Here is a 26,062-nt window from a genome sequence, read left to right as displayed (position 1 = left end):
GTTTACATTTTTCATTCGTATCGAACCGTTCATTCGTATCAAAACCGAGATAGATACCGAACCGTGGATTTTACAGCCGTATTCATTAAAGATTAAAATGTATTAAAAACATTTTCCTGCTCACCGATCCTTTCACTCACAGCCGATGATGTCGACTTTAACAACTTCTCACACACGCTTGATTCACCACAAAATGTGTGTTTGCTGCTGACTTCAGTGAAAGGGATGATGGGTGTTTTGTTTTTTTGGGGTTTTTTTGTTGTTTTTTTTTGTTCCTGAGGCGGCTGATTCCAGACCAGCAGTCAAACATCAACAAACACTTCCTGTATGTGGCTCTGCACTCATTTCCTGTCGCACAACTAATGTGTCATCAAAAAAAATCCTTTTCCACAAAATCATCCAAAACCACACACACACACACACACACACATACACACACACACACACACACATTACATGAGTAAAATGTTCCACTCAGCGCAGTAATAAATGCAGTCAGTATGCTGAAGAGATGAAATACTCACTGCTTCACTTACATACAATTTTTTTTGTTTTTTACAAATGATTCTGAACTAAGAAGGATGTTTATGTTATAAATAGTTCAGTTTTAGTCTTTTTACATTCATTTAATTATAATGATGATGATATAATAAACTTTATAATAATAATTATTTGAACAGCACTTTTCAAAACAAAGTTACAAAGTGCTTTGCATGGTTAAACATTTAAGTTCTACAATTAAGCAGTGAAATCAGATAATTAAAATAAAACTACACTAATACTACACTAATAATAATACACTAATACTCCTAGTATTAGTGTGTAGCAGAGCCTACAAACTGTTGTTTTTCTGTCAACGATATGTTTGTTGTTTACATAACTCACAGGAAGACAAAATGTTGTCATACTGGTGACTTCATGGAAGCAGGAGGATTTTCCAGTTCTGTTGTTTCTCCATCATCTCCGACTCTCCTAAAGTAACGCAGCTGCAGGCGACCGGTAAGCTACGCCGTGTCGTCTGTGAAATGTTGTTTATTTTCTCCTTCGGACGCACGCCAGACACATGAAAGTAGGCGGGAAAAAAATACAGGGAGAATCGCTGATCCTGCTTTTGATTTCGACGGTGAAAATCGACAGCTCGTTTCGATCAATTTTCAATTTAGAATCAAAAGTGTGACACCTCTGAAAAAACAGACTGATGTTCAAGTCAACGATTCAAGACAACACAGATATTTTCAGGCTTCATCTTTTTCAAAATAAATTAAACTATTTACATTTTGCTTTTGAGTTTTTCCTTTCTGTAACAAAAAATGGGCCAAACTGTAGTTAATGATATAAAAATAAAAACACACCTCAGTCTTTTGTTGTCTGCTGACCTGACTCTGTGACCTGCTCTGAAGAATGACCACTTCCTGTCAGACACAAACAGGAAATGACCTCTTTTGTACTGAATGTGTGTGCGTGTCTATAAAGCACTCAGGTTAAATTCAGACTGCAGCTTGTAACAATCATTATTATAATAATTTAACTTTGTTTATCTTTCTACCTGTTCTATTTAAAAGTGTTTTCTTCCTGTTTTCTTGTTCTTGAAGGGAAAGTTTAACCTGTTGACGGTCCTTTTTTTGTTGTTTGTCAGACTCAAACACACGGAATAACTCTTGTTATTGTTGGCTGCGTCGCCTTCATTGTTGAATTCTGACATAACTTGAAACTGTCTGTGTTACAGGATCAGTTTAACACATTTTTATCTATGTTAGCAGGATGTTAAGATATGTGTTAAATACTGTACAGAGCTTGTTTTAATGTATGTTTGATATGTTGTGGTTGAACCCTGGGTTTTGACTTACAGGCAAGTTTCTACATACGTTCACCTTTTGGAGCTTTGACCATGTTTAACATCCGACATCAGAACAGGATATAAATAACAGAAAACAACAAAAAGCAGAATATGTCTCTTTTAAATTCAATATGTTTGACTGAGACGCTGTCATAGAAACTAGATTATTAGATTATTGATGACGCTGCCGTCTTGTTTGAATGGGGGTAAAAATTGAAAGTTCTGTTTGTGCTGAAAGGAAGATTAAGACCTCCAGTGTGAGTTAACGACACAATGGACAAGATTCATACAAACAAACTGTCTGTACAGATTCAGAGGTGTTGGTAGATTTATTTTTTTTATATTTGGACAGAGTCAGGATAACTGTGTGTCTTTATTTCCAGTCTTTGAGCTAAGCTAAGCTAAACAGGAGAAAGTGAGAGGAGATCGTAAAGCCAGTTTCATGTTAAACACTGAACTTGGTGACCTCAAACGGCAGCCGACACGTGAGAGAATATAAACACACTCACACACATTCAGCCAGAGTATGTGTCTACGTGTGTGTGTGTGTGTGTGTGTGTGTGTGTGTGTGTGTGGAAGGGCGGGACTTCACTACCAGCAGCACGTGTCATCTTGTTTATAGTTTTCAGTCAGCTGGGCTGCACCGAAAACAAACACACACATACATAGTGGTGGAAGAAGTACTTACATCCATTACTTCAGTAAAAGTAGAAATACAGCAATGTAAAAATACTCCATTACAAGTAAAAGTCCTGATACACAAATCTGTTTTCAGTTTCTGGACTTTTTCTCTAATGTTTGATTTGTGGTGAAATATTGGATCATTTGAACATTTATTGAAATGAAAGCATGTGAGAAGTTTAGAGGGAAAAATCACTATTTGGTGGAGCTGTTAACAACTCATAGACATGTGAAATGTGACCCCGACTACACACTGCTTTTTGTAAGACGTCAAAAGCCGAAAAGGTTGGAAACCACTGGTTTCATCTTTAGCAATGTGTTGTATTTTAAAAGCTTGTTATATTATCCATTGTGTCAAATCTTCATCTGAAAAGTAACTAAAGCTGTTAAATAAATGTAGTGGAGTAGAAAGTACAATATTTCCCTCTGAAATGTAGTGGAGTGGAAGTATAAAGTAGCATCACATGGAAATACTCAAGTAAAGTACAAGTACTTCAAAATTGTACTTAAGTACAGTACTGGAGTAGATGTACTTTCCACACACACCTTTTCTATCTTTAGCTTCTCATATCTCTTAATATCAAGCAGTGTTGAAAAGTAACTAAGTATATTTACTCAAGGATTGTACTAAAGTACAGTTCTGAGGTACTTGAACTTTACTTGATTACTTATGTTTTATTTTAATTTATACTTTATACAGGAAATATTGTACTTTTTCACTACATTTGTTTTACAGCTATTAGTTACTTTGCAGATTAAAACTTTAAATAAATTACAAATTATATGTGTTATATATAATTATGATGTAAAATACTATTAGAAGATATAGATTCTTATATGTATTATTAAACATCATCACTGTATATAAAATAGTTTACCTGAGCTCCGACTTGAAAGTGCTGTTTACAAGTACATCTTGCTAATAACGTTTCTCCAATTTTACTAAAAGTTTGATATTATATTGCAGTATTACTACTTTAACTTAAGAATCTGAATACTTCTCCCACTTTCCTTCACTTTTTTTTTTTTTGCATTTTGTGCCTTAAAACTTTCCTGTGAACTCTCTTAGGATGAGGAAAACATCTTTCATACAGTCATTTTCTCAAGTTTCTGCCTCTCAGGAGCTGAAATCACAGAAACAGACAGAAACACAAGACTGTGTTTTGTACTCTGGGATGACTTTAAAGGTTATTCAGTGATTTGGCAGATTTATTCTCAGTTTTTTAAAAATTTAATTGAGACATTTTTTGAGACACTGTAGTGGTAAATGATTTGAATACAACACATTAAAAAAAATAATGTGTTATATTAAAAATACAGCACATTACTCCTGTACTGAAAACGCTCCGCTGGCTCCTTATACAGTATAGTATTGGTTTCTATTGATTTTCCTGGTACAGTATTGGTTTCAAAGTATTACTGCTTGTTTACAAGACCCTAAATGGTGTCGCACCTAAATATATTTCTGACCTGCTCATTGGCTACAGACAGCCAGCCACTAAGATGGCAGAGATGATGTGAAGGATCTATATCAGATCCCTCAGATCATCCAGCATGTGTCTCCTTACTGCACCCAAAATTAAATCTAAATGTAAATGCATTTATTCACTATGATGTTGTTCTCTGGAACAAACCACCTGATGAACTGTATCTTATTTTAAAAGCTGTCTTAAAACATTGCTTTTCTCTCAGGCTTTTGGTGGTAAGTGTGTGAGGACTGTTGTAGGAATAATAATCAAAAATATCCGTACAACAACTTTAATTATCAATTTTTGTTGGTATAGAAAGTTGCGTCAATCAAATGTGCTTCGTGGCCTTTTAACTTCCTGTGAATGATTATGATTGACTCTGAGCACATTTAAATAGAGCTTGTTTGACGCGCTCATCCGACCCAGCTACAAACTCTACAATGGGAGAGTCTGAGGAGCTCAGCGCAGATCTGACAAAGCAGATCATTGACTAGAACAAGTCAGGAAAGTCACTTGGAACCATTTCAAAGCAGCTACGGGTCTCGAGATCAACTGTGCGAACAATTGTAGGTGTAAAGTGCAAAGCGGGGTTGTGTCGGATCTGGAAGAAAGCAAACTATCACCTGCTGCTGAGAGAAAATTCGTCAGGACGGTCAAGAGTCAAACCAAGAAACACAAAAAGCAGGTCTGCGATGAATTAGAAGCTGATGGAAGACAGGTTTCCACAGTCGAGCATGTTTTACATCGCCATGGGCTGAGAGGCTGCCGTGCGAGAAGGAAGCTCCTCAGAGGCTCGGCTGAAGTTTGCTGATCACATAGAAAGAAATAAAAGGCCTGCTGGAGGGAAGTTCAGATGAAACAGAAATTCAGCTATTTGGCCACAATGACCAGACATATGTTTGGAGGAGAGAAGGTGAGGCCTTTAACCCTCAGGAACACCATAACTGCAGTCAAGCAAGGTGGTGATAGTGTTTATTATGATCTGAGGCTGTTTAATAATGAAGAGGGAGGATTCACTCCACATTCTTCAGGAAAACCTACAATTATCAGCTAGAAGTTTGGATTTTTTTGGGTGTTTGAACAGGAGATTGACCCCCAAACACACATCAACAGTGACTGAGTCAGGATAGAGTTCAGGTTTTAGAAACAAGTGTCAGAAAGTCAACAAATTTAGTTGAACTGCACCAATTCTGTCATGTGGAGACGTCAAAGATTCAACCAGAAGCTTGTTGACGACTACAAACAGCTTCTAACTGAGGTGAAAATGGCCACAGAACATTATACCAGATATTATCATTACTGTATGGATACTGAACCAGCAGCTTTGGTCTCATTTTCAGAAGATTCATAATAAATTCATAATAGAACCAAAATGCATGAATGTTTTTTTTTATTGTGACAAAGACGTACTTGCTCCAATCATTACATCACAGAAAAATAAGAGTTGTAGAAATAATGAGAAACTCATACATGTTCTTTACACGTATACTGTTGACGACAGTGTGTGTGTGTGTATGTGTGTGTGTGTGTTATATGGGTGGCTGAAAGGTTATTTTATGTATGTGGAGTATTTTATATGTGTTTTCCATCTCATTTGTTGAATGTTCTCTGTGTTTTACTGAGCTTATCTGTGTATGAAATGTGTTATACAAATAAAACTGACTCGGTTTGATAAATTAAAAAAAACATGTTAATATTAATAATGCTTCAACAGGGTTGTTGCAGTGATTTTTATGGCAGCGTGAAAAAAAAGTGCTCAGTTTCTCGATATAACAAGAAAACTTTCTTATTCTTTTTTTTCCCCATAATGAGCAGAAAAACATCGTTTCATAACGAGATGCTGATTCACTTTAAAACGAGCACGTTCTCTCGTTTTTTGCAGCGTGCTGTTTATTAGGTGCAACGTTTCCACTGTGACTTCCAGATATTACATCAATTTTTCTTCTCATTAGGAATGAATATATTCTTTTTTCCCCCTTTTTCTCAACTATCTTTCCATCTCTGCACCAACATCTTGCACTCATTTGTCATTTTATTTATTCTGTCTGTGTCATGACGTCCATCCACCCTGTTGGTCCTTTTCTTTTCGTTTTAAAGAGAGAAAATAACTGATTATAATGAAAAAGGTGTTTGAAATATTAGACTGTATCTGTTTCTTATAAAAACAGCAGCATTGATCAAGTCTTAATTTCTTTTAGGGCAATGTTGATCAGTAATAGAATGGGTTTTGCACATATATCATGGGTTAGGGTTAGGGTTAGACCAGACTCTATGATCTATTTGTATTTTGTTTAGTGTGAAGAAGAGCGTGAAGCTTGAAACGTCACTGGTGGATGTTTTAATAATGCAGCTACAGTTTGGGAACCTTCATCTTTCCTTGTTACAGGGATAAATAATAAAAAATACTATGGTTTCTTTCAATAAAAGCACATTTAATTATAAGAAAACTTTTATCATTATAAAGAAAAAGATGTTCCAAAATACATTTTCTATCTATAACAGGAAACGTTTTCTTATTAGAACAGATATGTTTTCTGATTAAATGTGAAGCATCATTTTTACGTAGAGTGGCAGAAAGGCTGCAACTAACGATTATTTTTATTATTTTCATGTAATTCAAATAAATCTTCAGGATGTTAAATTATGGGAACTGAAAGTTTAATCTATAATTATGCATAATATTTTATAAGTTGATCATGTTTGGTTTGTAACTACAGCTGTTGAATTAATGTAGTCGAGTAAAAGGTACATGTACTGAAGTACTGGACTTGAGTAAAAGTACTTTGTTACTTCTTCACCGCTGATCTGATTTTAGATCCTTTTCTCCAGACTACGACAACGCAGAACTGCCACCTACAGCTGCAATGATCGGTCAATTAAGTGATTAGTTGCAAATTATTAAATTATTATTACTATTTTGATAATCAATTAATTGTTTTGAGTTGTTTTTTTAAGAAAAAAATGTCAAAATTCTCATTGCAGCCTCTAAAATGTGAATATTTTCCAGTTTCTTTAGTCTTCTATGACAGTAAACTGAATATTTGACGTCTTCTCGGGTTTTGGGAAACAGCGATTGAAAGTTTTCACCATTTTCTGACATTTTGTGGACAAAACAACTGTAATGACAATAAAAACAACTAATTAATAGACACTAAAAAGCTTGAAATTGACAAAAATTTATATTAAAAAGGAGGGTTTTTTTGTTTGGTGTGAAAGTTGATCTTGGAAATAGTCAATTAACATAAAAAACGTAACTTAACTCGCTCTCAGCTGCATCTCACAGTTAGATTTCCTTTTTGAAAATGAGTCAATTTTAACATCAACAGTTTAGATTCCTGAGACACAGATATTTTAGGCTACCAGACAGAAATATTGTACTTTTTACTCGACTACATTAATTCAACTGTTACAACTTATAATATATGATGCATGATTATAGATTCAACTTTCAGGCTCCATAATTAAACATCCTGAAGAAGAAGGCCTACATTAATTTTTCATTTTTGATATTTTAATTACATTTTCCTGACAATAATGATATACTTTTTACTGAAGCAGGACTTTAAAAGAGTATTTTTGCTACTTTTATTCAAGTAAAGGATCTGGACGCTTCCTCCATCGCTTCTCCGATGTTCGTCACACAGCAGAACAAAAATGTTAGTTTAAAGCTTGTAAGTTATGTTTCCAAGATCAACTTTCACACCGAACAATAACAAGTCTTTTTTTACCAGTAATTTGTGTCATCTTTTATCTTCTTACAGTGTCTGTTAGCAAACACAGAAATCACAGATATCTGCTTCTGGTTGAAGCAGAAATATGATGAAATGTTTTATCTTTTATAAACTTATAAGTTAGTTTCAGTCAATCAGATAAAAATCAGATTCCTCCTCAAATATTAACGCCATCCTCCAACATTTTTGACATTTTTCAGCGTGTCTGCAGTGATTTGGTTCGTTTATTTGTTTAACCCGATTTTATCCTGATATCTTGTTCACACTAATTATTATCTTTTGTATAAAATAATAAAATATCATCTCTGTGAGACGTTTCTGCTGCAAGATTTTAAAAAAAATCTTCATGTGGATTCAAACTTATCTGACTGAATATTTTATCATTAACTGAATCTGATTTACAGGAAATATTCAACGCAGCAGTTTTGATAAAACATTTTGTGCCGTTTTTTGTTTTTTTCCCCCTGAAACGATGAGTCAAATTATCAGTTAGTGATCAACGAAAAATGAAACAACAACAGTTTAGATAATCAATTAACAGTTAAAATCATTTTTTAAAGGAAAAACTAACAAAATATTCTCGCCTTCCAGTTTCTACTTTTCTGTTTTATATCAATAGAAACTGAAATATTTTGGCTTGTTGGGAGTTTTCGTCAGACACAAAACAAAACATCTGAAGACCATACGGCCATTTTTCATAATTTTCTGTAGAACAAATGATTAATCTATGAATCAAGAAAAGAAATAATCAGATTTAATGATAATGAAAACAATTGTTAGTTTCAGCCCCAGTGCGGACTTCAAGAATTAAATCTAGTATTTAATTGAATATGTAGTATATAATTTGAGAGTATATAAATGAATAATTCAAAGAACGTAATCATTTATAAATAAGTTATTGAAGAAGAATTTATGAAAACTATTTTATTTTAAGTATAATGAGATTAATTCTCCTTCAGACGACAGAACAAAATAATATTCTTCTATTAATTCTACACAAGAGGATTTATTTTGATGAGGAGTTATTAGTGAATTATTTCTTTTGGAGAATTTTAGTTTGGTTTATGGATATTTTTTAAATATATTTATAAAAAAATAACACGTGCGACTTTGTCAAGTAAAGAACGATGAAGTTTGGACTCGTTTCCATCGTTGTTCTTTGTGTTTTTACCGTCCAGCAGCCGTTTATTGAGATGACGTAAATATTAGGAAATAAGAAGGAGTGTGTGTGATATTTAGTTGGGAAACACCCTGAAATTAGCTTTTAAATACTAAAAGGAGAGAAAATAAAAAATAAGAGCAAAGAAAACTGAATCACGGACAAACAAAAGAAAATATCAAAACATAATATTTTTTAAATTTACCAATGTATTAAGTTATAAAACCTCTTGCACAGTAGATAAGAGACATAAATGCAAATACCTTGAATTTAATGAATTAAAAGAGCAGATTTTTAAAGCGATCGGTGTTTTTTGATGCGATGTTATCAGTCTGTTCTTTTCTCAGGTTGCAGGATGGATTTAATCAAAGCTGCATGAAAGAATCTGCTGCGTTGAAGGAATGTTAAGCCCATCAGAGACATTCAGGCTTTTTACATGTTTCTGAACAAGTGGTCAGAGTTTTATTTATTTCATGGATAGGACAGAAACACTCCCTGCTCTAACTTTCTTTTTTTCTTACATTCATCCATGTTGGCTTCTTGGATTTTCAAATATAAAAGATCAGCAGTTTGGTGAATCCTCCTGGACAGCGTCGTGATCACAGATGTTTGCTTTTCAGGAACTGAGCGCAGCCTCTCAGTGTGTAATCTGGATGTTTTCCAGAGTCTTTTATCAGCAGTCTGACAGCCGCAGAACCCGTTTCTAAATTAGGAAATGTGTTTTTTTTTCCACTCATGTTTTCTTTTCAGGTTCTGGAAAAAGAGCCGACCAGCGACTCGACTCTCTCTCTCTCTCTCTGAGTGTTGTTCTGACATTTTCCAGTCTGACGAGGATTGTTTTCAGAGTGATTAAAGCATTTTCATAGACTTACCCCTCTCAGACTGAATCAGCAGTTTCTCTCCGACCTGTACGAAACAAAAAATAACACAAAAATCAGCAGAAAGGACCGAGAAAAGGTACAGAACTGTAAAAGGAGGGAATCTTACAAATCTGAAAACTGTGAAACCGCTTCACGTCGATCCTTTTTATTTTTTCCTGCCGCCAGAAATCAAGTTTCACCCGAATGTAGCTCAAATTTTAACCAAATTTCCAGAAAATCAATCATCAAAATCATTAAAAGTTGATGTGAAGCTTATATGAGGCTTCAGCAGTCTGAGTTAGTCATATCAAGTGGATATCTGACACATTTACAGTCTTTTTAGCATCAAATTCCCTCTTTGTGTTTCCCTGTTGAGCTGCAGGTGGAAGTATAGTAACAAAAAGAGGGACTTTGACACTAAAAAGACTGTAACGTTGAAAGATATCTACTTGATTTGACTCATTTGGATGCTGAAGCTTCATATTAGCTTCAGATAAACTTTTAAATACATTTTTGTACAGTGTGGATTTTGTCCCCCATCACTTACATTGTAAGTACATTATGAAGGGATCTTCTAATGGTCAGTATGAACAGGACGAATGATTATGACAACTCATTGCAGAAGAAGAGGACACAACGAGATGACGTTATTAAAAGAGCAGCAGTCAAAGCTGAAACGATGGCAAACCATGTGGAAAATGTGATGGAAATATGACATTTCTGTTTGTTTCACGTGTGCACACAGACCCGATGTTTTCGTCTCGTCAGTGGTTTTCAAGTCACGTGGTTCATGTACGTCATCTTTCAAGTGTTTGCTTTTTTATCCACACAACTACTTTTACACCTCAGACAACATTTTGACCTACTTTCTGAATTTCTGGCGTTTCCTCTCAGGTTTTTTTATGCATAAATATGAAAATGAACTCAGTTGTTTACATGAAAAGTGATGCAAGTAGTTGTGTAAAGAATAAAAAAGAGAGATTTCAGAAGCTGTTTTAGCTTGTTTTAGCTTTGTGTTGAAGCATTTTCTAGCTAATCCAATGAGATTTTAATTGATTGTATTTAGTAGGACATATCAGCTTTTAAGTTGATATGTTGTATGTAGCTCTGTTTTTCCTCTCTACCAACTGCTGAGGGAAATATCTGGCTCGTTAGCTGCTAAATTCTCCACTATGTTCACCAGCTAGTCAACAGCTAACTGTGTGTGTTTGCAGTTTGGTGCTGAGCAGGTAGTGTACAGTGGCTTTTTACAGCTTTTTCTCTGAAAACAGCTGCCCGCTGCGGCCGACAATGACTCTGTGAGAGCTCTGAGAGTGAACCAAACCAGTAAAGTAGCAGTCGGACAGCTAAACAATGAGCTGAAACTCATTATAAAGCTCCATAAAGCCGAATGAAGCTGCAGAGCGGCTGATAATTCTCTGTGGGTTCATCACTACGAGCCACGAGCAACAGCTCAGCTAGACAAATATAGATTATAGAAGCTTTAAAAGGAAACTTAATCTTTCGGCCGGTTATCATTGGACAGTGATGACCTCACACGTTTGTTATGGAAGATCCACGAATAAAACAGAAGTCCAACAATAAAACATCTCAGGTTCACATCAGATTAGCTGTTCTTTCCAGTCACCTTCCTCCAGGATTCATTCAAATTTATCTCGGTAGAATTGCAATGATCAGTCGATTAATCAGTCAGTTGATCAAAAGAAAATCAATCGGCAACTATTTGGATGATCGAATAATCTTTTTTGTTTTTTATATGCCCAGACTGTGCTGTTTCAGCCTCTCAAATGTGATGATTTAATGCTTTTCCTTGTCACATGACAGTAAAACTGAATGTCTTTTGGTTTCAAACAAAACAAAACATTATTATAACGAAATTATGAGGGATGTTTTTCACTATTTTCTGACATTTTACAGACAAAAAATATTCATTGAGAAAATAATTGGCAGATATATCAATAATGAACGCAATGTTCGTTGCAGCTTTATTTCTAACTTTGTGTTTTTAATATTAAACATTCAGTGTGTGAATATTTCACTTATATAGTCTGCACATCACATTACAGATTCTGGTTTGGTATTATTTTAATTTATTATGATTTTTTTTCGTATTATTTGTAGAATGAATGTAGCTCAACTGTCTACGAAATAAAATTGTAACATTTAAAAAATTATATTTTCATTTCATGTGTTTTTCTTGAGTTTATTTTAATATTTTTCACCATTTATTCTTCCGTTTGTTCGGACAGTCTTTGTTCTCTCGTCTGCTGCAGCGACCTCATTTTCCCTCTTGGGGTCAGTTAAGGTAACCAGATTTTTATTCAAATTAAAGCCCAAACAGAAAACTTAAAAACAGATAAAAAATAAAGTAATGACGTTAAACTGATGTATAATCTCATCTGAAACATGTCATGATAAATTCTGTCACATTAAATCTGTTCAGCTGCACACAGACGTGAGCTGAAGGGGTTTTTTTTTGTTTTTTTGGGCGGCCGCCATGTTCGTCCCACTGTTATGTGCTGTGGCTGTTGCTAGGTGACTGTAGAGCGTTGGGCATGTTGCCATGGCAATACTATAGGGAGCAGCTTTACGTTGCATCACCTCGGCGGAGGGAAACAGCATCTCTTTGTGTTTCCTCCATGTCCTGAGATGACTCCTGTCCTCACTAAACCTGCTTTACATTTCACCTCGAGTGGCTTTAAAGTCTGAAAAGAAACACTTTCACTTCGTCGGCTTCAGACTGAAACATTCACACCTCAGATGATTTGTTTTAGTGGCAGGGGTGATTTTGGACGCCATGAAAAGATATCACCATGGGCCCCACCACCCAACCACTGCGGGCCATGCCAACCCAATCCATTCAAAGCTTTAAATAACTCCACCATTGCAGGTTTTGCTACTCTCCTGTAGTCCAAAACTTCCTGTATGATATTTACTGACAGTGAGCGTGACCATCTTGAAAGAAAAATGACAGTATATGTCTAAAATTCAGACTGGCAAAAACGACCTATAGTTACATTTGAGTGACCGTAGTAAGCGGCTGAAGTAATTACGACCCAGGGAAGTGACAAAGATCAGATGACGTTAATATAAGGTGACTTCCCTCTCAGGAGGAGGCGGGTTGGGTGGATGGCTGGATAGTTAGATGGCAAAAAGTGGGGTTAGCTGCAGGAAACCACTGTTCAATTCCTGTTTCAACTGCTTTTCACTTCCTGTTTCAACCGCATGTGTCATGCTTTCAACCGCGAGTCAGGACATTTTTTAAAAAAAACGTAACTTTAAGGAAGTAATAACCGCATTCTCTAACCCTAACCAAGTGTTTTTTGTGCCTAAACCTAACCAGATGTTAACCACAGTGTCATCACATCATAAAACATCATTATTTCCTAACAGGAATTTGTAACGGTTTTGGAAAGCTGCACATTACGCTCATAACTGATGAGACACTTATTTTGCTGACCCAAGATAAAGCACATGATCTGATGAGACATCTACTCAAGATAAAACAAGGCAAATATAGTATAATAAAGGTCATAGATCATAAAATTGGGGATTAAATGAATTACTTCAGTCACACAGCAGTAAAATAAGCATGATAATACACAGTCTAACATTTCTATTTATGTTGTATAGGTCAGTTGGTTAGTGAATTTCCATTTCCATCCACAATTTTGAGGCATTAATCAGTAGTAGTAAGATTACTTTTACTGCAATACTTAAGCTGATTATACTTATGTACTTTTGCAGGACAGTAAAGGATCTGAGTACTTCTTCCACCACTGCCTTTAATGTTAGTTTCCTGTATGTTGATGTTAGTTTTTTCTGTATGTTGATGGTACCTGTTGGTTGTAGCACCACTGCAGTGCTCAGTCTCAGTCTTCCTCAGTGTGAATGAAGCTTTTCTCCCTGTATGAATCTGATAAGATGGACTCTGCTCCCTCCTGCTGGACGCTTTGTGTCATTGCATCTCTGATCTGCTTCGTTCAGCCTGGAAAACAAAGACAAAGAGAAATAAATATAAATGTAAAAACAAAAGGAAGAATTTAATTTAGTTTTTGATAATCTGTGCTTTGGATAGGATGTGTTTAACGGTAACCGTTAGTTACTGTTGATACAGGAGGGCTAAACCATAACCGACGTTTAAAAAGTAGACTGAATGGAGGCAGATTTACCATCAAAATTCATAGTAATTTTTGAAATAGTGAGTCCGTGCTTTCAGACAGAAGTAACGTTACACCTTTCATTTTCCATTGACGACCGTTGAGGGACCAGTGTGTAAGATTTATGGGGATCAATTGGCAGAAATGGAATATAATATTCATAAGTATGTTTTAATTAATGTATACTCACCTGAAAATAAGAGTCGTTGTGTTTTCGTTAACTTACCTCAGAACGAGCCCTTTATATTTACGGAGGGAGCGGGTTTTCTTCCACAGAGCCCGCCATGTGACAAAAGTCTTCTGATTTATTCAACAAGCTGCCCTAAATCTGAAGAAATTCAGTTTATGATGCTATAAAACAGAGGAGAGCAGCAAACTGTTACATTGAAAACGCTGAAACCAGATAATATTTGACAGAACCCTACGCTGCCCTTAGTTACTGTTGCTATGGTGGAGGGACTAACGGTTACCAACGTTTAATAAGTTGAAGGTGACAGATTTACCATTAAAATTCATAGTATTTTTTTATTTTATTTAAGTCTTTCCTTTCAGATAGAAATAGATAAAGTAATGCTTTTAATTTTTTTTTTTTTTTAAATTTTACCGACTGTAATGGCAACTGATGCTAGTAGGTAGCGACCTAGCTAACTTGAACTCCATGAGTTAGTTGAAAACTGTCTCTAGTTGAATTTTTAATGTCTCTAGCTGACTTGTATAAAAATAAGAAACCTGCAAACTAGTCTCAAATATGAATGTGGATGGCTTCATACATGATATGCTCAACAGTGAAAAGTGCCAATCAGGATTCCCCTCAAAAAGTCTTCAAATGTCTTGATCTATTCAACAAACAGCCCTAAATCTGAAGAAATTCAGTTTATAATGATATAAAACAGAGAAAAGCTGCAAATTGTCACAATGGAGACGCTGGAATCAGAGAATATTTGACATTTTTACTTCATAAATGACCGGCCCTTTCTGGGCCACAACATCACCCTTAGTTACTGTTGCTATAGAAATTTTACCATCAAAATTCATGGTAATTTTTTGGAAAAATTTGTCTTTGATTTCAGACAGAAGTAAACAAAAGCAAGCATCTCATTTTTAATTGATGACTGTTAGTTTTACTGAATGTAATGGCAACTGCTGCTATAGCTGAGTTGGTTGAAAACTGTCTCCAGCTGACTTGTATGAAAATTAGCCTTCAAAATTAGTCAAATATGAATTTGAGTGGCTACCCAGCAAACAAACGCACACAGGCCTCCCTGTGGGACAAAAAAATGTTTTATCATTATAGATGATCTAAGCAGGGAAACTCAAACTTTTTTATTTAAGGTCCACATATGCATAATACTGTTACGTAAGATCAGAGGTCTGCAACCAGCAAAATGTAACACACATATAAATGAAAGTCATTAAGTCATCCATGACATAACAACATAGCAGCAGTTTTAATATTATAGATAGTAAAAACTTGTCTGATGAGTTTTTTCACAAAAAAGTTCAATTACCTTGTTAAAAAAACTCTTAAACCGTCATCTCTTCCTTCTCTGGAAAAATCCAGAATCTCTGAATATGTAAATATGGTTGATTTCTTTCCACATCACACTTGTGTAAATTGCATACTGAACCACAATTGGCTCCAAAATAGTTGTGATGTCCTAAATCCTGCGGGTGGGTCCAGATGTTAGACTGAGATTTAAGGTGAGCTCAGAGAACAAACTCTGCACTATGAAGAACAGTAATAAACACATTTTTTAGCAGAAGGGGACTTTAAATATTCCTGAGCTGCCATCTTCAAGCCTTTTTCTTCTTTCCTGTTGCCACTTGGAGGTTTTTCATCTGGTTTCTTCAGTTTCTCGTTCTCTCTGCTGTATCCTCGGTGAAGTCCTGGTCCGTGTCCTGGTCCTGGTCCTGGTCCTGGTCATCCTCTTCCACAGGTTTTCAGTCTGTTGTGTTTTGCTGCCGAGGACTCGTCTCTCCACCGTCAGCACCTCCTCATACAGGTAGGCCGGCTTCACGTCCAGCAGGAAGGAGAAGAGCTGCAGCAGCCAAACGAACGTCCTCGGCAGCGTCGGCTCAACCTCCGGGTAGTGACTCCTGCACTTCCTGTAGAGAAGAAGAAGAAGAAGACAACATCAGCACCAGAGGAGCCTCCACACCTGCAGCAGCTGGAGGACACTGATGTGAGAGGTTACCTGCGTTCGCAGGGTCTGAGTGGCGGATGCCAGTATGTTGAGTTAGAGGGCGTCAGGACATCGTGTTTCAGGGTCAGGACGGCGTCCAGCTTCTTCTGGTGAAGACTGGGACCGTCTGCTCCGTCCTCGTCCCCCCAGCAGAACCTGAAACTGGACGGACCGACGCACTGGACACCTGCCGGCCGAGAGGACAGCTTCTCGAAACAGATCTGCACCTGCTCTGCTATTCCTGCACACACACATTTATTCATTGATTTGTAGATCAAAACAAAATTAATCAATCAATTAGAAATTTCAACAATATTTGATGGTTACAGGTTCACAAATGTAAGAAGTTGCTGCTTTTCTTGGTCTCAATTTTAGTAAATTGAGTATTTTTAGGGTTTGGACTGTTGCTCGGACACAATGACATTTAATGACAACTTGTGCTCTGGAATGTCTGGAAATTTTTTTTTAAATATATGTTTACTATTTTTGGAGAGCATAGAGGTAAAATGAACAAACATACAAACAAGCACATCAATATTAACTACAATAACCACTGTCATTAATTAAATACAAAGCAGTTTTTCTTCAAAGAGTACTAAAGTGTAAATACACAGTCAAAAAAGGTATATACACAGTTTTACATTGGACACAACACATTAGTTCTTACCCTAAAAACCCAAATGTAACCCGTTTACTATTATGTATAATGAAGAAAAAACTTTAAATCATCACATTTGAGAAACTGAAACCACCAAACTTTTGAAACTTTTGCTTAATAAGCAATTATTTGATTATCAACATTCATCTTCAAAACTTTAAAATGTGTTGTAGAAAAATTCATCCACCGATGAAGACCATGTGATACAGTTGAAAGCTCCCAAACAAACTAGTAAGTGAGCTAAGACGTTTTCGTTGAAAAGTTTTATTTGTTTAATTGCGACTTTGTTTCAAACTGTGTTTAATAGTAAATGGTTTTGTGTCAAAGTCCAGTTTAATACTATTTTTAAAATATTTACATTTTCAGTATTTACTGTTGCGTTCACATGTTCCTAAATAACCAAATTACCTAAAAAACAATTTACACACACAAAACTTAGGGCTTGTAGTTCCAGTTGCTTTATGACTATTTATTTCTCCTTAAACTTATTTTTATTCAGTTTTTTATGTATTCTTTTTTATATGTTTGTTTCTCTTAAAGAGTTTTATTTTTTAAATTTTTTCTTTGTTTCATTATCTTATTGTTTTTCTTTATTTTTTAAGACATTTGTCCTTTTTCTCTTTATTTTATTGTTTGTCCTTTATTCAGTTTTTATTTTTTGACAGTAGGTGTCAGTTATTGTTTCAGAATTATTTCAGAATCTTACTTTTCTGCTTCATCACGACCCATTTGTTCTTCTTGTTCAGGTGCAGAGGTTTCTTTGCCTTCCACTGTTTCCTGTGGACGAGAGAATTAATAAATATATTAGTGATTAAAAAACATTTTGTTCTCAAACGCACACCAAACTCAATCAATAACAAACAAACATTTAAAAAGCTTAAACATGCCTTAGTTATCACATCATACACCATTAAATGTCTTAATTTAATGTCGCCAAGTTCCCTTAATGTGTAAGATTAGAGCGCAGGACTGTTCTTTGTTTTCTTTTATTTAAGGATTTAAGGATTTCGGTTGTTTAACGTCTGAACTTGCAGATATTTCCAGTCTGCGTTGTTCTTGTGAATATTTTAACTTTTACAGCAAGTAAAAATGTGAAGAAAACATTCGTATCGATCACATATTGAAGCCTGTAGACAAAGTTCAAGTTTAAAGATTGTAGCCTTGTGAGACGCTGATGAAGTGATGCAAAACGTTTTGAATGTAAATGAAGGTTAGTCTCTGCGGACGTGACGTCTCACCTGGCGGCGTCCTGGTCTCTGCTCTGCTGAGCTCGGAGCAGAGCGGCCTGCAGCAGCCGGTACCACCTCCGCAGGTTAAACATGTCTCCTGTCACACAGCAGAGACACCAGAACACAATCAATCAACCGGAGAGTCAGAGTCAATACACAGCTGAGTGATTTGATCAGTTATTGATTGACACTGAAATATGATGATGTAATACTGTAATCAAAGTGAAGCACACACACACACACACACACACACACACACCTGGTTCATCCTGCTCGCTTGCTTCACTGGATAAAATCCTGAAAGACACAAATCAAACTGACATGTTCATTTGGTTGGTACGGAGGCCCAGAAGGCCAAAAAGATCTTGTGCTGGGCTGCAGCCAACGATTATTTTCATTATTGATTAACCTGCTGAAACTTGGGGCTAGAAGTGCCGGTTGCTTTATGGATGTTTATTTATTTTTTCCTTTTTAAAAAAAAAATTGTTTTTCCTTTAACTTAAAATTTTTATTTATTTTTGAAATAAAAAACTTCTTTTTTTAATATTTCTCTTTATTTTTTCCCTTTACTTTATTTTTATTTATTTATTTACTTATCTGTATTTTGTTTCTCTTCATTGTGATCAACATTTTTCACAATTTTCTGACATTTTATGGACCAAATGACTAATCGAGATAATAATCAACAGATTAATAAATAATGAAAATAATCGTTAGTGTCTGATGTCACATCAACGTCAGAAGTCTTCTCCAAAAAAACTGATTTAAAGGATAAGTTCGGGCTTTTTAGAGTCTTCAATATAATACTGACATGCTCATAGCAAAATCCAAATATCTAGAGCTGGAACAGTTTTAGTCGTCCTCTGACTCATCCTGAACAGACTAAATGATGACATGAATCATGACTTGATACCTTCAAAGACTTACGCAAATCTCAACTTAATTGATTTCTTCTCCTGCAGATCCAAAAATCAATCCTGACAATCAGAAATATGTAAATCAGAGTTACCACTCGCTGTGGTCGTCCAGGCCGAAGAGAAGCTTCAAGGTGACGATGATGAGGGCGGCGGCCTGCATGTCGTACTGCGGCAGGACGGGATGAGACGAGGGCTCGAACGCGTGGAGCGTTTGATCCGCCATGCCGGCGCGCTCCATCAGCCTGCAGACCCACAGGTGGAGCTCGTCTGTGAGGAAGAGAAGAAGAAGAAAAGGAGAATCAGGTTTAATGCGGGTGTTACAGATGAATATGTGTTGTTGGTATCGTCTGCAATGTGGTGCAGGTGTACCGGGCAGGTTGGCGTCGGTCAGGTAGCGCACGCTGAGCAGCGCCGGGTGCAGCAGACTCTGCCTGCTGATTGGAGGAAAAGCAGGAAGCTGCAGGAAGAGAGCCAGATTCTGAGCCTCCTGATGCACCGCCCGGTGAGACGGATAGCTCTGCAGAAAAATAACTAGAGTGTCAGAAAAACTAGAAACTTCTGAATTTAAATACTTGTATTTTCTTTATTTGTGTTTATTTCTTCATCCAAAGTTTATCTGAAGCTAATGTGAAGCTTCAGAAACACTTTTAAATGCACAAAATGACATTAATTAAAAAAGCTGCAGCTCGATTTTCATTTTATTGCTAAAAGTTTGATTTCTGACCTCGACTCTGAAGATGAGCGAGTCTTTTCCTTCCAGCTTCATCTCTTCAGGAAGTTCTTCGTAAGCGTTCACATACGGGACGTGTCCTTCTTTCACCAACCTGAAACCAAACCATCAACAAACCGATCCAGGACTTTCCAGGACTACACCTGCATCGTTTCAGCTCTGTTACGACCGGGTGTGCTTGTTACCTGAGCAGGTCGCTGAGCGTCAACGCCTCACGGCACCAGATCAGAGCCAGGTGGATCAGAGCCAGAGTCTTCCTCAGGGTCATCAGACCGCGGCCCCGCCTCAGCCGAGCCGACAGGTAGGCGGTGGCGTCCACCGAGCCCGAGCACAGCGACCATTCACTGGAGTTCTCTGCAGGGCGAGGGGCGGAGTTAAAGGAGTATTTCACCTACTGCAGGACTGAGCTGTAAAATACTTTTCATCAGGACTTTTGTCCACAAATACAAAGAAGCTGATTTCATTTCTAAAAAAGGAGATTAAGTGACTCATTTAAGCAATAAAATAAATAAGATTTATATGCATTTACACACTTTTTCCCCTGAAAACTTTAAATCAAATCAATTATTTAAAGAATATTAAATAAAAAGTATCTTAAAATTCACATCGCAAGAGAAAAACGTGGATTTTTTTTTTAAAAAATGAACAAAATTGACTTTTAAAATGTATAAAACACACAGACACAGAAGGAAAACCTTAATCCAGAATATTATTATATCTATCTGGCCTTAAAAAGCACACAGTCAACAGTTTTTGTTTTCAGGTCCTCTCTACCTGCGTTTGATCCGGCCGTGCTGGGCGGGTGCGTCTCACCATCCGTCTCGCTGGCCGACATGATGGAGGACTCAGGCGCGCTGTCCGACTCTGAGTCCGGACCTCCCTGAGGAGAGAGAGAGAGAGAAATATAAAATACAGTTAAGTAATTAAAACAAAGCAAATATAAATAGACAAACAGACAAAGTTACTTTGAGTTTGATTCTATAAATATGCATCTTTAGTTGGGATTTAAACATGGTGACAGAAGATCTGACGGTGAGCAGCAAACTGAATCCATTCAGGCTCAGATTCTCTGTGCAAACCACTGAATCCCCCACAAAGTATCAATATACTATATATTAGAGCCCGATCGATATATCACTCAGCTGGTATTAACAGGCCCATCACACATATATCAGTATCAGCGTATATGTTGTTCGTTAGGTGCCGATATTAATAAATAAATACATTTTTAAGTTATACAGGCAGCATTTTATGTATGTTTGATCCTTTTTCTTAATTCAAATTCAATATATACAGACATGTTTTTTTAAATTTAGTTATTTATAATTATTAAATTCCCAGTGAATGTTACTGTGTTCGTGCACTGATGTCATTTTCTACAATAAAATTTATTGTTAATTTATTGTTGATAACCACATTTTACTCCCTAATATCAGTATCAGCCCAAAAAATCCAGTATCGGTCAGGTTCTACTGTATATATTGATAGATACTGTTTTAAATATCTGATTAATTATTATCTCCAGTTCACAGAGTTCTGATTATGTTAATACACACAGATTTTATCCAATGAGGATAAATGATTTAAACTCTGGAAATGTTGAATATCTGAAAGCAGAACAAAAAAAGCAGAAACTCTTGAGAAGGTTGTAAACATCCTGAACAGCAGCTCTGATCATGTGACTGACGTTTAAAACACCTGAACATGTTGGTAGTTTGTGAACGCACCAGTTTGAACTTGGAGCTCCTCACTGGGTTGTTGGTATAAGCCTGCCGACTCTTCTGCAGGTAGAGTCTCCACAGCGGACACAAAACCTCGTCCTGAAACGACACAAACACAGAACAGATCAGAGTTTTCTCCTCTAACTGTTACTTTAGCTTTAAAAGAAGGATCAGGATCAGACCTTGAAGCCAGGGGAGACTCCCAGTCTGAGCAGAGCGTCGGCCTGGTTTCTCAGGATGAACTGGAAGCCTTCACAGATCATCCACACACGACCTCGCTCTGAACAAAAAAACCACATCACATCCTGCATTTAACAACACGAATTAAACAAAACTGATGTGACTTTTTTTTAAAAATCAATATTTATAAATTAGCAAAATTTCTGCTCATGTTTCTGTGGATTTTAAAGGAAGCTGATTTAAGATGATTAAATTATTATTTTTGACTATAAAGTGTCAAAAAATGTCGTTTAAACGTGTTTAAATGTTTTGTTTTGTCCGATTAACAGTGCAAAACCCAAAAATACTCAGTTTATATGACAAAAACAGAAAAAAGTAGAAAATTTGAGACATTAGAGAAGCTTGAACCAGAGACTGAGTTGAGTTTTTACTTAAAAATGATTAAAATATAAATCAATCATTACATAGAATCAAAAATTAAAAGATTAATTGAAGTATATAAGTACTGTATAAAATAAATATGTTATTAATCACTGAGCTTCAATAAATCTTTCATTTTTCTGTCTGTTTGAAGTTTTAGACCCCCAGCACGCTTCAGTGAAACACAGCTGACGTAAGTTTTTTATTTTTGGCCTCTGTGAGACTCCGTAGTTTGGGAACACTGACCAGTCTTCTTGTGTCTGCTTCCTTTGCTGATGGTGGAGACCCGGGTGGATCCAGGAGTGAATGTCAGATCCACCACCTCTTTGGTTCTCTGAGGATGTTCGGACACATTCACACAAGTTAAAAACAGGTTAAAAACAGGTGATAATCAGCAGGTCAATAGTGCCAACTGCTGACAGACTGCAGTACTGCAGCCTGATGGGAAACGACAGCTAGTTATCAATCATTTGAAAAGACAGACGCTTTGAATCACTGTGAGATATTTATGTCACTGAATAATGCGGATGGGATTATTATTAGTGTGGTATTCTTTGCCCTGAGAGAATAACCAATCAGATGTCCCGATGATGTCATGTTGTTATGTACTGACATGTTGATAGATGTTAAATAAAGCATTTGTATCCTGCATGTCATCGGTGTCAGAGCTTTTATGTTTCAGACACTGAGAGCGTCATTATGATAAACAGATCAATTATTGTGTCAACACTGTGGAGGTAAACAATATGATCACTAGGGCTGGGCAATATATTGATATTATATCGATATCGTGATATGAGACTAGATGTTGTCTTGGATTTGGATATCATAACATCATGACATGATGTGTGTTGTCTTTTCCTGGTTTTAAAGCAGCATTACAGTAAAGTAATTTTCTGAACTTACCAGACTGTTGTATTATTTGTCTTTACCCACTTAGTCATTATATCCACATTACTGATGATTATTTATCAAAAATCTCATTGTGTAAATATTTTGTGAAAGCCCCAATCATCATCCCTAAAATATTGTCGCAATATCGATATCGAGGTATTTGGTCAAAATTATTGTGATATTAGATTTTGTCCATATCGCCCAGCTCTAATAATCACATGACCATAACAGAACATATAGAAACATGATTCATATTTCCCAAATATTAGAGATACGGCCAAATCATAAAATAAGTGTGTGAATGATTATAGATGTCTTTGAAACAGAGTAGGAGGCCTATGTTTGTATTTTTTGCTTTTTTGTCAGATGATAAACTGTTCTGAATATGTGAAGCACATAAAAAGTTAAATGTTGTATTTACAATGATGGGAGCTAATTAACAGTGTTTGGATTATTCTTCTAATAAGATACAACAAAGGTTTAGTTTGTTAAAGTCGCCTCATGTTATTCTGAGCCACAGTGAAGAAATCAGAGTGTAAAAGCATCGACGCTGTCAGGAAACACTTCAGGAATCAAAGAAACTCAATTAAAACACAGCTAAAATAACCATCATGTGTTTAGTGTTTCGTTAATTATCCCTCCGGTCGTTAGCTCTGTTTGAAAAGTGGACAGAAGCCTGGAACAATAAAATGATCCTACTGATCTATAAAAATATATGTTTTAAAGCACAAAGTGGACAGAAGAAGGAATGATGACTCAATGTTTCCAGTGATCTGATTGGTCAGTGGTTGAGATGTTGACAGGTTTTTATGCTGAACAGTTCAATTTAAGTTACCATGGTGATTTATCCCTGTTAAAAGTGGTGCCTGAAAACCTGAGTTAAGTTAAAGATGGCTTGATGTTATCAGGCCCCAGATCAGCTGTTATTGTTGTTGTTGTTATTTACCTCGATGACGTTGTGGCAGGACTTGCAGTAGAAACGACCCTCATCTGAAACTCCCCAATCCACCGCCGAACACTGAGCGCAAGGCTCCCTGAAGCCAGCCTGAACACACACACACACACACATAATAAATTGCTATGTGATTCACAAGTGGCTCATTTCAGAAACTGTTACCTCCTGTTAATTTGGGTTTAGGGCTGTAACTAACAACAACTAACAGCATACATTTGCACAACAAAATGATGAATTGATTATTAAAATAGTTGGTGATTCATTTTCTGTTACTTAATGGACTAATCATTACAGTTCTATTTGGGTAATAAGTAGAAATATTTAATGAGTTTACTGGTTGATAGAAAATTGCAAAACTTCAAACACGAACATCATATCAGTAAAGCTAAAGAAAACAAACTACTTCATTTCAATACTTTTCTGACATATTAAGATCTATAATGTTAAAACATCTTCTTAAAAGTATTTTAAAATAACACAGATAAAACGACAACCATTAACTTCCACAAATGTAGCAGAAAAGGCCACCAACAGACTTTAAATAATAACTTTTGGCATTTTAACACCTCTTGTCAACACTTCATAGATAAAATGGAAAATGGAAATTTACTCTTCCCTCCCTTATTGGAAACTGTAAATCCTTTTTGAGTGGGTTTAAAAGCTTTGTACGGTGAAGTGAGATCTTCTGCTAAATCTGGCTACAAAAATAAGTACATTTAACTTTAAAGTTTTATCGTTTAGCTTATTTTTGAATCCACATTACTACAGGTTCAATCCGGGCTGTATTAAAACGTTTGGTTGGTGTAACAGTTAGTGAACATGAGCCGATAGTTAAACTGGATCCTGTAGATAATTAAAAATGTCTAAGTTGTGTTGTGTGATGGTTGAAAATTGTTTTACACGTAAAATAATATAAAACCGGTAGATTAATTAATGGAATCCGGTGTTACGCCAAATACACGTATAAATTGATTATTAGCTACGACCGTTAGCGACTAACTTTAACTTTTCTAACAGAAAAGTGCAGCATTAATTACCGTGTGCTCCTCGTCCATGTTCACTTAATTAGAACCGATTTAACGTAAAGATTTCATTTATTTGCCGTAGTTCGTCCGTAGATCCACATGTAGCCGGTTTGTTTGGGAGTTTCTTCTTCTTCTGCTGTGATTTCCGGGTCACTGACCGCCACCACAGCGCCCCGCTGCCTCCTACAGGCCGGAACATGAACTGCAACTGATTTTACTCCATGAAGAAGTAGAAGTAGACAGATGTTACTGTAATTTAAAATATTTAATAGTTAGAAAAATATATGTTTACTTTATCTAAAAAAGACAGTTTAAGATTTTATTTTCTGTGTTATGCAAAAATGGGTGTTAAAAATCAGCTTTTCTGAGTGTAAAATATGGATTCATACTAAAAGTAAAAAAAGAAGTTCATTATACTGACATCACACTACATACACAAACTGACACGACACAAATGTAATCTATGTATATTCACTTTCAATGCAAGTTATATTGACCTCAAAATCTCTTAAAGACAATAAGCCTTTTGAACAGTTCTCTTTTTTATTGTTTTTGTTTTCTTTAAGTCAATATATCTTTATTTTATAGTATATTGTCTATATACAACAATCACTGACAACATTAGGGCTGCAAATAACAATTGCTTTTATTATTCAATTGATCTGCGGAATATTTTTAATCAATTCATCATTTGGTCAATAAAATGTCAGAAAGTCCAAGGTGTGTCAATGTCTTATATTGTCCAAATATTATATCGTCCCCAAAATATTACATTGACACTAATGTAAGACCAAGAAAAGCAACAACGTCTCAGATCTGAGTGCCTTGCCTCTTACAGAGTGTGTGTGGTGTCTAATAATGAGTTTATTTTAGTTTAGATTGTGTTTTATGGTGTGTTTAACTCCCTGCAGGTTTTTTTGTTTTATATGGAGGACGGTCAGTGGTGGACAGAAACTAAGTACATTTACTCAAGTACTGTACTTAAGTACAGTTTTTAGGTACTTGTACTTTACTTGAGTTTCTCCATTTGATGCTACTTTATACTTCCACTCCACTACATTTCAGAGGGAAATATTGTACTTTCTTCTCCACTACATTTATTTAACAGCTTTAGGTACTTTTCAGATGATGATTTGACACAATGGATAATATAACAAGCTTTTAAAATACAACACATTGTTAAAGATAAAACCAGTGGTTTCCAACCTTTTTGGCTCTTGACGTCTTACAAAAAGCAGTGTGTAGTCGGGGTC

General features: G+C 36.0%; 2 protein-coding genes across 4 annotated transcripts in view; both read right to left on the bottom strand.

Annotated features, from left to right (window-relative positions):
* The window catches only part of klf11a (Kruppel-like factor 11a), a 33,328-nt gene extending 18,887 nt beyond the window's left edge, over window positions 1-14,441 (bottom strand). Inside the window, exons 1-4 of one of the 3 annotated variants that reach the window (XM_042390251.1) lie at window positions 14,124-14,441; window positions 13,577-13,725; window positions 9,750-9,783; window positions 1,353-1,412 (exon numbers count right to left, since the gene is read on the bottom strand). The gene's annotated coding sequence lies outside the window, so the exon portion shown is untranslated. The remainder of the gene's footprint in view (window positions 1-1,352; window positions 1,413-9,749; window positions 9,784-13,576; window positions 13,726-14,123) is intronic. The other 2 variants (XM_042390250.1, XM_042390252.1) reach the window with 2 other exon arrangements.
* Window positions 14,442-15,205: 764 nt separating this feature from the next.
* Window positions 15,206-24,961, bottom strand: taf1b (TATA box binding protein (Tbp)-associated factor, RNA polymerase I, B). Its single transcript, XM_042390247.1, has 15 exons — window positions 24,822-24,961; window positions 23,776-23,874; window positions 22,182-22,269; window positions 21,518-21,615; window positions 21,342-21,434; window positions 20,389-20,494; window positions 19,800-19,968; window positions 19,609-19,708; window positions 19,254-19,401; window positions 18,977-19,151; window positions 18,227-18,264; window positions 17,977-18,064; window positions 17,445-17,515; window positions 16,093-16,321; window positions 15,206-16,003 (listed from the first exon to the last, which is right to left on the bottom strand). The coding sequence occupies exons 1-15, from the start codon at window positions 24,837-24,839 to the stop codon at window positions 15,733-15,735; spliced, it is 1,791 nt and encodes a 596-aa protein (XP_042246181.1). The 5' UTR covers window positions 24,840-24,961; the 3' UTR covers window positions 15,206-15,732.
* Window positions 24,962-26,062: the final 1,101 nt, after the last annotated feature.

The sequence above is a fragment of the Thunnus maccoyii genome, chromosome 17 (assembly GCF_910596095.1).
Source record: "Thunnus maccoyii chromosome 17, fThuMac1.1, whole genome shotgun sequence".
NCBI lineage: Eukaryota > Metazoa > Chordata > Actinopteri > Scombriformes > Scombridae > Thunnus > Thunnus maccoyii.
Note: the sequence above shows the minus strand (reverse complement) of the source record. Positions and strands in the feature narration are given on the sequence as shown.

What these genes read in the sequence shown, in the direction of transcription:
- taf1b (XM_042390247.1), bottom strand. An exon ending in GGAGCTCCAAGTTCAAACTG is followed by an intron (nt 20,495 to 21,341) that starts GTGCGTTCACAA and finishes CTCTCTCCTCAG; the next exon opens with GGAGGTCCGGACTCAGAGTC. An exon ending in CTGGACGACCACAGCGAGTG is followed by an intron (nt 18,265 to 18,976) that starts GTAACTCTGATT and finishes TGTGTCTTTCAG; the next exon opens with GATTTTATCCAGTGAAGCAA.